Below are 11,729 nucleotides of genomic sequence, written 5' to 3' on the forward strand. Positions count from 1 at the left end.
TCTCTGCCTGAGACCTCATTCTACCTTTCTATCCCTGCATTTTTTTCTGTGATTCCAAGTTTCCAACATTGTAGGGTCAGTGGCATAACCCTGGACAAGAAGATGCAAGTGTGGTATGAGAGAAGTCTGTGGTGGAAACCTGGCTTTTGTTTATTTTTTCTTTTTACACACAGGATGCACAAAACTTACTGGAAAGCTACCTGAAATGCAACGAGGCTCTTGATTCAATTTTGTGTTTCAGTCTACACAAGAGGAGTTGCCTTCCCACCAGACTACTATAGTAAGGGTAGGAGTGTGTGCAGATTTGGAAAAAAAAGGCATTTCATGGAAGTTCATGGTGAGCCTTTGAATACCTGCAACCTCGGTGCATAGTCTAGAACTCACCTGTCACTCATGAGCTGCAGGTATTCTGGGGAGATCTATTGTAGCTCCACCAAACCCATGAATATCAAAGGTGTCATCTCCATCCTGATTGGTGAACTGTACATACTAAGGGCAAGATCCTATATATTTCCATCAAGCATGAATGGAAGGAGGCACCAAAATCCCTTCCCTCCAACAGGCTGCCGTGCCTGATGACATGTGCAAATACCGCTTTAGTTCTCGAGGGGCAGCCCGTGCCGTTTGGGTGTATGGCCTCATGCAGCAGTGCTCTGATCAGCCTTGGCAGGTGGAGGTTGGGTCAGACTGAGAATGCTGGGAGTAAGACAGGGTCACAGTGTGGGCATGATGAGACATAAACCTTTGTTCCACCAGCCAGGTCACTCTTCTGCTTGTTTAATGTATTCTTACTTCCTCACTCACACTAAAGATCTTTTCATTACTTTCATCTGTATTTTTACCCTGGGAGGTAAGTGGCTTTCTGGTTAACATTTTTTTCCACTGATAGTTGAGTGATTCTTTCACTCAGAAAAAAAAAATGTTATCAATTTCTCAGCCTGAAGAATTGTCGACAGTCAGGAACCACTTCCCCAATGTTACTTCCCAGCAGACATACCTCAGTCTCAAGGTTAAGTTATGCTTTCCAAACATATTGATTTTAAAGCAGCATCGATGCTGTTCCTAGACCCTACCCCAATTAGCCCACGATCCAATGCAACTAATACCCACTACCACTCCCATTCAGGGTTCACCCACCTGTGGGCTCCTCTGATCACTTACTGCTAAATAATAATTAAGCCACTATCTCATCTTCTCTGTTACTCACTGAAAAATATACCTGTCCATAACTTCTTCAGTCACAGTCGTCTGTCTGCCCTACTGCCCTAAGCGATAGGAAGCTTTCCTTGAGGGAGGTGTGGGCTGCTTTACCTGTTCATTAAGGCTAAGCTGGAGATGAGAGACAGAGCCCATCTCCTCAAACTCCATCTGGGAGGCAGTGGGCTTAGGTGGAGGGCAGATGACATCTATTTCAAACCAAGAGCTCCCAGGCACCAGGTACCTTGGTCACTTTTGGAAACCAAAGGAAGCAACCAGTGGGAGCTGCACTAACTCCTTGCTTTCCCAAAGCACAAGCCCCAAGATACCCCAAACCCATGCCCCCTTCACAGTACACAAAGACATCGCTATAATGGGTGGAATATTTATTAGGCAAGTCAATGTTTTCCACAAGGAAGTAATTACTTTGGGATGGTAATTTTCTTTCCTTGGAAATTCTGAGCTCTAAGCACAGAACCTTTAGCAGTTCTGAGAACAGCAGGAGGCCCCTGGTCCCCTAGAGGCCTGCAGGTGGGGCTTGGATGGGGCACAGTTCCTCTGTAGGGCACAGATTGGGGTTGCTTCTGATGTAATTGCTGGTCCTTTAATGCCACAACTATCTGGGCGTGTCTGCCCTCATTTCTGGTATGTCTACTAGTTGTAGAGCTCTGGCCAGCAAAGAGGGCTTCTTGGCTGCAGGACTTGGTAATTGTTGCTTTAAAAGGCGGCTCTGCAGTTGGGAGGAAGCCCCTGGACAGGCTGTGGGCAGGCCCGCACTGTGGCTTTCTGCTCTGCTTTCCCAAACTCCCCTGTGGAGGGAGGGGGCTCGTGAGGGTCCTGGAGCTGAGTGCATCCCAATGCTCCACTTTCCCCTCCAGTGACTTTCCGATGTCTGATACCCCAGTAAAGGCAGCTCTCCTTTTAACTGGGGCCCTGCTCTGCACTGGTACGGGGCTGCTATTTCCCAGGGAAATTACCTGGGATATGAAGAGATTTTTTGAAAGACTTATTCCTCTGTTATCCCAGGTAATTTCCCCTATTATGTTAAGTGAAATAAGCCAGGAAGAGAAAGAAAAATATCATATGACCTCACTCATTTGAGGAACCCAAGGAACAATGAGAACTGAGGAACGGAATTGAGACAGAGGAGAGATCAAAGGGAACAGAGGAAAAGAGGACAGAGGGAAAGAGGATGATAGGATGGGATAAACCTGAAGGGAAGGGGGGAGGGCGCTGTAGGGAGAGGAGCAAGGGAGATGTTGAGGGGAATAAGGGGGTGGGAGGATATATTTTGGGCAACCCTAGAATCTATGTAAACACAATTAATTAAATAAAAAAATACAATAAAAAAATCTCTTCATTCTCTTTGTGAAGAGGCTGTCGGGAGACTGGTCCTTCTGTGACAGGGTCTGGGGAAACTTGCTCCCCAGCATCTCCTCTAGCACAGCATCCTGCGTAAGAAATGTCTTCCTTCTGGGTTCAGGTGTTTCCATCCCTGTGACTCCTCCACCGAGTTCCTTTGACTTGGAGTCTGTGGGGCTCACTTCCTTTGTAGCTTGTGGCAATTTCTTATCCTGGCACAAGTTTAAGTCATCCTCAGGGACCCAAGGCTGCAGCTGCTGCTCCATTCTAATTCTTCTCTCCTCCAAGTGGACATGCAGCATCTGGGACACTCCTGTGTCCGCACTAGACACACCCTGAGCGTGAGTCAGGGAGGCTTTGTCAGTCAAACTGTCTGAGTTATGGGACATGTCAGTGGGCTGACCTTGGGCCTGTCTATGGTTTCTTTTCTCCAGTTTAGACTGTAACTCAGCTATGAGTTGCTGCATTCTGTCTGATGTTACAGGATTCTGGATAGCTGATGCTCTTGCTGGGGGCCTTTCAGTGGTCTTTGAGTGTCTCCTTTACTTTCATTAATAGTTATTATTTGGGAGATTCCCAAGACACTGGTTGTCAAGACATCACTAGGTTTGGATTGAGGGGCACCGAGCTCCACAGCCCTGGACACACTGGGTACAGAGCCAGGTTCTGATCTCCTCTCCTTCCGTTGTTGCAGTTCTGTTCACACTGCTATGCTTTGGCTCATGTCCAGTCCCGGCTTGTCTTGCAGGCAGCAGTGGGGGGTGAACGCTGTCCATTGTGGAATGTCTCTGACTGGCTTTTCCAGTGATGTTGTTTGTGACAGTCTGTGTGGCATCTGGAATTGTCTGACCCTCCTCTGCAGGCCTGTGACTGATATCAGTAGGTGACTGTGTCAGGGTCCCCTGTTCTTCTTTGCCCACAAGTGAGGTGGTAGGGGCCAGAATATTCAAGATGGTGGTTAAATTTTCTTTTTCTTTGTGAAGGGATTTAGAGCTCCTGTAAAGGCCTTAAAGCCCCTAAATTGGGAGTTCACCTCAGAAATCAGGTTGGTAGCCAAAAGTGAGTTGGAATTGGATAAGAACTTGATAATATGGGACTCCAACATCTTTTTATTGGACCCATGGAAAGAAAGGCCCTGGAACTTCTTCGGGTGGCAGTCCCCACCCACTGATTGTGGCTAACTTGTTTGTTCTATTTCAGTGTGGGATTTTACAGAATGCATTTGCTTCACAACGTGCATTGAATTATGCATAGTCCCAGGGAGCTGACCCTTATTGATTTCCGCAAACTTCTTGCTCAGGTATACTTTTATGTCATTTGCCAGTTTTTTATGACTTGCTCTTGGCCCTGACACCATTGAATGTTCTCTGCTAATGTCTAGGTTTGTGTGGGAGTCATACCCCACATCCTTATCTGATGAGTTATCTGAGTGACCAGACAGATGACCTTTTGGATCATTTTCTTGATGTCTTCATCACTCCCCTCATTCTCTTCTAGTTGAGACATTTCTGTGCTCCTCTCATAGAAGCTTCCTGTTTGGCTCAATCCAACATTTAGATCAGGGGTCCCCAAACTATGGCCCGCGGGCCACATGTGGCCCCCTGAGGCCATTTATCCGGCCCCCACCACACTTCCAGAAGGGGCACCTCTTTCATTGGTGGTCAGTGAGAGGAGCATAGTTCTCATTGAAATACTGGTCAGTTTGTTGATTTAAATTTACTCGTTCTTTATTTTAAATATTGTATTTGTTCTCGTTTTGTTTTTTTACTTTAAAATAAGATATGTGCAATGTGCACAGGGATTTGTTCATATTTTTTTTTATAGTCTGGCCCTCCAACAGTCTGAGGGACAGTGAACTGGCCCCCTGTGTAAAAAGTTTGGGGACCCCTGATTTAGATGTTGACACTCTGATCTTTATAAAAGGAGATCCATGAGAGACTGTAACAGCTCTTTGACTCAGATAGGGCCGAGCAATCCCTCCAAGGCCTCATCAGGGACAGAAACTCATGGATCCTGCAGGGCAGGCCCTACCAGTGTTGGATGAGCCTCTTTCTAATATGAGACTCAAGTGTCTTTCAAATTTCACTGATAAGAGAAAACTCTACAGGATCAGTGTAGATTGAAATATCTGCCTTAAAGGGCCAGCAGTAAGAAATGATGAGAGCTGAAAGACAGAAGTCCTTCTGAGAACTTTGAACTATAGAGGGTAGACCCAATAAACTTTCCTGTTGTTTCCTCAACATGTTCCACTCCAGGAGCTGCATTTCAGATGATGTGGGAAATTTTGATTCATTCTGAGAAAACACTCTCTACAAGCCCTAATCTGGGGTATAGGACCAGAAAATAGGATTAGGAGCAGGGATTGAAAGGGGGACTGGGGTTGGATCTGAGTGAGAGATAGGGACTGGGATTGGGGAATAGTTTGAGACAAAGGTTGAAGTTGCACCTCAGGCAAAGATAAAGATAGGACAGAAGGAAGTATTAGGGATTCTGGGCCTTTGGAGGCATTGGCAAGGCTATTGAAAACAAAGATTGAGGAGTCAACACCCAAGGCACAGACAGCAGATGTGAATGACTCACTCCGAGGTAAAGGAAGACCCCAGAATAGCTGGATAGTTTCTTGCTTTAAATGGTCCTCCCAGGTTTTAGGGTATGTGTACTGCTGTACTGAGGTTTGGCCATCAAATCTTAGAAATAAAAAGTGTCTAGATCTATGAGTTTAGCTACAGGCTCTCTCCCAAAAGAGGTTTTTGTTGAATGTCAGGCAGGAGCTTCTCATGAAAATCATATTGTTCCAAGGTCAAAGAGAATGATTCTTTGGTTTGGGGTGGAGAATGGTGCACAGGGAGTTTGGATTCTGAAGGAAGAAAAGGCTCTGGAGGCAGAGTGTGACCCGATGGTGAGGGTGACTGAAAATTACCCAAGGTGGTCATTGGGTTAGGGTTGGGAATGGATGAGAAAGGCTTGGGCAGAGAGGTGGTGTTATGTCTGCTGGAGGGACTGCTGAGAAGGCAGGGGACTGAGTAGATGATGGCTCAGTCATAGGGCCTGTGGAAGCCAAAGGGGACACTGAGGGAGTAGAATCTTCCAGGGCCTCTGAGGATAGTAGCTGGTTGATGTAAGCAGTTGTGTTATTACACACCTCACAGGAGAGGTCTGGGCATAGAAGTTGACGGAGGCAGGTGGTATCATGGTGCTGACCTAGGGGGCTGAGGAGACAGGAGGTACAGAGCTGTAGCCAGGACCAGAACAAGGGAAGGAGGACCTACTGGCCTGGTGGGGGTGGGACCACCGGAAGCCTGCTGCCCCTTCACATCGCTACACATCCATGACATCACAATGCATCAGGAGCACTCACCCCAAGGCATTCACTCATATTCTTGTTCCTGTGGCAACACCTTCCCATGACTATGGAATGCTGCATGAAGGCCTGGAATTTTATAGAACATGCTAAAGCAGGTCAGGAAAAAGGGGGAAAGACTAGTCACCTTTTTAATCATTGAAATCAGACTCCTTTTCTCTTCTTCCAAGTAGTAATATCTCTAACCTCAGAAACCAGGAGAGTGGGCTACATTCAATGAAAGTAGATGCATAGGAATTATACAGGAGTCCCTTTATAGGAGACCATTAGTATAATAGGCTCTGAAAGCCTGAGAATTAGTAAATGAGGTGAAATGGTCAATAATGACATTATAAAGTCCCCATGTGTGAGTTGTGTCATTTATAAGGTATTTTTATATACATTCCCATTAGATGTTCAAAATCACTCTGTGAAGAAGAGAGGTCAATGGTTACAACAAAAAGGAATCTGATTATCCTGAAACTAAAGTACTTTCACAAAATCAAGAGAGAGAAAACAAACAATATTAAACTTTTGTGAAATAAAAATCATCAATTGCTTCTCTTAGAGATAGTAATGTTTTATATTTTAACAGAGATTTGGGTTACAATCCTTACGCAAGTGGGGCCCTGCCTCAGACTCCATACCTCAGTAGGCCCATACTTTGGAGTGCTTTTTTAAAAAGTTCTTTAGGCACCATTTATTGCCTAGTTCCCATGGGTTCGGCAGTACCATCTGGGTAAGGTGACTCAAATCCAAATTTGCATCTTTGGGATCCCGGTCCCTTTTTCTTCGTTATTGTACTGGGTTTAAGAGCAAGAAACTAAAGAGCTCATGTAGTATGCTTATATATAGGGAAAACAAATCAATAGTCTCAGAACACAGGTTAGCTATTGCATGTGCTGGTGGGAACACGGTTGACTACAATGTGGCACAATGAAAACGTCTGGGTCTATGGACATGTTCTATAAAATAAATAAGGTAGTGACTACATGAATATTGTATACACATGCCAAAATCCATCAAAATGCACAAAGAAACTGATGTACCGTATTTATCTAATATATATGACTATAAAATAGATATAAAATTTAAAGAATAAGGGCTAATTATGCTATAGACTAGAAATATAAGTATATAAGTCATAAAATTGGTCATAAACTTTACATATTAAAATCTGCAGGTCTTTCTTTTTATTTGTTTCTTAACAAGGTACTAAAAGGGTGTCTCATGTTTAACTTTGCAGTTGTAAATTCCCTATTGAATCACAATACTCATCATCATTCACAGACCCCATTCTGGGGATTAATCTTACTTATCAAATATGATCATCTTTCTGTCTCCTGACATTAGTAGAAAGCTACAGAATAAACCTCTGTGGAAAGGGGAGAGATTTCCCTATTAATACAATGATGCACCTGATACGCATAGATAATTCGGAAAGAAAGCAGATAGCTTTTTTTTTTCATTAAACTTTGCTGCCTCCTCACAATCTGGTCAGGGCTACCACTAGTAATGAAAAACCTCTGGTAACAAAATTTACAGTAGGAGTATTTACATTTCCAGATAGCTTGCCTAACAGCATTTAGATGAAATTAATTTCCATCAGTGTGCATGCTGGAGCATTTATCCCCCTTAAATGAAAGTAAAAATATATCACGGTCTACTAAATATTTGCCTTTTAGCATTAGAAAAGCCAACATAGAAAAGGTAATGAATAAAATTAGAAATAAAAATGCATAGCAAAGGATTTGCTACAACCCATATAGAGACAAAGAGAGAATCAGTTGTATTCATTAGATCTTTTATTATTTTATATATCTCATTAAAATTTTCTGAAATTATAATTGATATTTTTGAATTTTTTTTACTTATATTTGTTGTGTTTTTATTTAACAAAAAGTCAGTATCAAAGAACGTTTTGATAAGCTATGATATTTTTAAAAGTTATTCTACACCAATTCTTTTTTATATAGCAACTGATACTTGTATTACTGTTTCCCCTTTCCATGCCCTCAGAGCAGTTTTTCTTATTTCCTATTTTTTTTTCAGAAGGATGATTCCCTCTTTGTGGCTCAAAGTGAGATAGCTACGGGCTGCTTTCACAGCCAGTGGTTACCCGCGGTCTGCTTGGTTGAGCAGGAGATATTGGAATTGCAAGCAGCTATCTTCTTTTCCCCTTTGTGCAGATTGCCCGTAACTGCTGTTTTACTGGAATGTAATCAAGGTATTCCCGGTTCTCTCACATATCTACCTTGATCTAGACACTGTAACCATATGTCTGACAGCATAACAAAGAAAGTAAGGTTTAGATTTAGTTCCAACTGTTAAGCAAATATTGAGATTAAAAGAATGCAAAACACAAGTTTTTTTTAAAAAATGAAGATATTCTTGTCAATCAGAAAAAAATTAATTTTTATTCCTGTCTTGCAAATTCAGTTCCTAGACAGATAGCTGCTACTCATTACTTTGAGTGGTGTCTGCTTTTGAATGGGGAAAAGGATGGGTGGAAGTGAGATAAAATTCAGGTTGAAAAACATGGCCCCATTATTTAAATGATAATAGTAATAACTAAAAATAACTGATTTTATGTATTTGGAAAAAATTTTAATGGTATGATATTTTGAAAATAATAGATACAGCTGCACAGTCCCTTTATAGAAGGAAAAAATTTAACTTGACATCAAGAGAGCCTAGTTTGGAGTGATTATATATTTATGTACATGCAATCTACATGACATGAATATAATGTGACCTTGGAGAAAAATGCTGGTAGCACATCAGATGCCAATACAGAAAGTTCTGGTTATGTAATTTCTTCCAAGTAGGAAAACCTGTTTTAAGCTTAGCCCTAAAAGATATAGGAAAAGGCATTTTTCTTTAAAGCATACTAAGAGGATACAAACTGAGCTAAAACAATGGACATAAAGTGCACAAAATGCCTAATTTAGAGACATTAGCTCTGGTATCTATCAAGCAGAGAGTAACTGAAAGAATCAAGAAAATGTCACCAGGCAACAAATTAGTAAAGAAATTCTGCAGCACAAAACATAGAATATCAACTAATAAATTTAGCTTAAATTCTTCTATTTAAATATGGAGACAAAGGTTAAGTTTTCAGCTGCAAATAAATGTCATTGTAGAAGAGACTTCGTGGAGATATATTACAACCTCAATAGAACCAAAATAAAAGAAATCTGTACTAAATAAGAACCATGAGAGCTCTTTTACTCTAAGTACTTAGACAATTTTATTGGTTCTTTTGTGAATATGAACTAGAAGCCTACTGCAGAAAGTATTATTAAAAATATTTCATTCATCTGTCCAATAGTGTTTTTTGGTTGCTGTTCTTGAGCCAGATACTATGCTATGTCTACTAGATGAAATCTTGTACAATACAGATAAAATATAGATTTTATGTCAAAAAGCTTACATTTTGTTGGAGGTTACACTACTAATCATATAAAACAAGTCACCAAGACAGGCTTAACGTTTCTCTCAACTTATTAAACTTTAGACCTACTACTTCCTATCTGAAGACCAAAATATCCTTCTCTATAGAGCATTTATTTAGAAAACTTATAATTTTAAGTTATTGTCTACCCTTTTGAGATGTAAAAATTTTAAAAGCTTTTCTCCCATTTAATAACCAGGACTGTCTTTCTAAAGAAACTAAGTCACTCCTTTAAGCATTGAATATAGGAACCCTATTTCCTAGTTTTGGGGAGGGTAGGAACTGAATTCCATGGATACTTCTTCTCCATGTTATAGAACTTCCTTCTGTCATGAAGATATGAGAAGATTTACTTTATATTTTGGTAAAGCAAATTAACAAATACAGATAGCTTAAGATTTCTTTATTATCCCAGCAAACCAACCGTAACTAGTGGTGAACATTAACAGTCTTCTTCACAGCCCCTAAATTGTAGTAAAGCCTGCTGACACCTTGATTTCAGATTTCTAGCCTCCAGAACCGTGAGACAAAAAATGTGTTGTTTTAACCTTCAGTTTGTTATTCTTTGTTACAGCAGCCATAGTGTCATCACGCAGAAACTTCATTTCTTCAGTATTACCTTTTTTCCTTTCTTCCTTTTTGAATCAAATTGGCCTTGTCTTGTACCATGATCCATCTGCTTCCCTCCTTTCCTGCACATCACTCCCTTAATCATTAAGCTCTCAGGTCATTGGGTTTTGGTCAGCATCAGTCATAGGAACAAAACCTCAGGCCTGTTGACCATGTAAACAGAGTTTCCATCAAACTAAGCATAACATCTAGGCCTCAGTTGTGTTTCAGCCCTAAACCAATAAAAGTGGAACAACCCTACCAATCACAACCTACTGGAATTAGACAGAACTACACCATTGCTTACATCAGTACCTGATATAATGGTCAACTAGTAAAGATCACCTACTCCTTACCATTGCCCCAACAAATCAGTACAGCCTATGACCTCAATTCTATTAGTCACCATGATTAATTATTTTTTCTGAATATAATCTATCCTCTGTGAGCCATTGGGAAGTCAGTTTCCTTGAGTAACTGCTCACCTGTGACTCCATGCTTGGCACCATTTCCTCAATAGACTTACTTTCTTTGTTTCAAGTTCCTGTTTGCGTTTTATTGGGCTTTGATGCATGAAGGTGAACAAATCCCCTTTAGTTCATCAATAACAGCATAATAATACATAATAATAACCACACATCTAACAGGATTTTTGATAGGATTAAATGAGAGTACAATGATAAAATTAGCATATAGGCCATAACTTTCTTAATTATCTTTGACACTGAAATTTTAAAGAGGGTGTTTGGCCTACTTTTTTAAAGCTTCTTTGACAAATTAGTGAATGAAAACTAAGCAATTTGATTTTCAGAATGAAATTATTATTAGTGTTTAAAAATATAACAAAGAGCTTGGTGAGACATGTTAACTTATTACTCAATTATGAGTTTCCCATGGATTTATATTTTCAGTATAATGTATTTTTCTAATTTTGATCATTTTAGCTGTATATTAAAAATAATAATAATTTTAGCTATGTATATAAAGTCTTTAAAATTTTTACCTTGAATGGTAGCAGGTTGGATTATCAAAATACTGTTAATCACAAACTATTTAGTTTGAAAGAAACATGTTAACATAGAAGAATGGAAATAAAAGAGTTCTATTTGTGCAGAACCAAATGTATTTCTCATAGTGTTTTCTTATAATATTCAAATTGCATCATTGCATCCAGGATGTTTTCTATTTCTATGCACATAATAACACATAAAAATTAATTGTAAAAGTAAGTGAATTACTGGTTGCTGAGATGATATCTTATGAATAATTGATTAGTATTTAAGAAAATGTCACAAAATTAGATAAATAACCTTAAAAATGAAAACATATATTTAAAAGAAAATATAAGAAGAAAAATAATAAAAATAAGAAAAGAAAATGCTCAAATTTTAGGTATTTTTTCAATAAAATAAAATCCTCAGCTAGAAGAGATTTTGAAGAAGTATTTTGACCTCTTTGGAAAAATAACTTATTAATCACAACTTCATCAGTCAATGGCCCTTAGGTTACTCTTCCTTCTTACTCTGTAGCTCTTAGCTGATGACAATGATCACAAAGCAATTAAAATCAATCTGACATTTGGGCTTCGAAAAAATAAAATGATAACAAAGTTGATTAAAGCTTTTATATAATTATGCTAATTTCAATTAAGCAAATTTACACTGAAAAAACTATTAGAATATGTATGGTAAAACAGTGGTTCTTAATAAGCATATAATAAAATTAAATAAAAGTATAACTAAATTTTCTTTGGAAATAGAAATTTGC

General features: G+C 39.6%; 1 protein-coding gene across 1 annotated transcript; it reads right to left on the reverse strand.

Annotated features, from left to right (window-relative positions):
* Nucleotides 1–3,161: 3,161 nt before the first annotated feature.
* On the reverse strand, nucleotides 3,162–10,022 carry LOC136322241 (spermatogenesis-associated protein 31D4-like). Its single transcript, XM_066254358.1, is given in 7 exon segments — nucleotides 3,162–3,532; nucleotides 3,742–3,984; nucleotides 4,499–4,858; nucleotides 4,861–5,075; nucleotides 5,287–5,542; nucleotides 5,545–5,768; nucleotides 9,973–10,022. Coding segments are annotated over 7 exon segments (1,719 nt in total).
* Nucleotides 10,023–11,729: the final 1,707 nt, after the last annotated feature.

The sequence above is a fragment of the Saccopteryx bilineata genome, chromosome 2 (assembly GCF_036850765.1).
Source record: "Saccopteryx bilineata isolate mSacBil1 chromosome 2, mSacBil1_pri_phased_curated, whole genome shotgun sequence".
Classification (NCBI taxonomy): Eukaryota; Metazoa; Chordata; class Mammalia; order Chiroptera; family Emballonuridae; genus Saccopteryx; species Saccopteryx bilineata.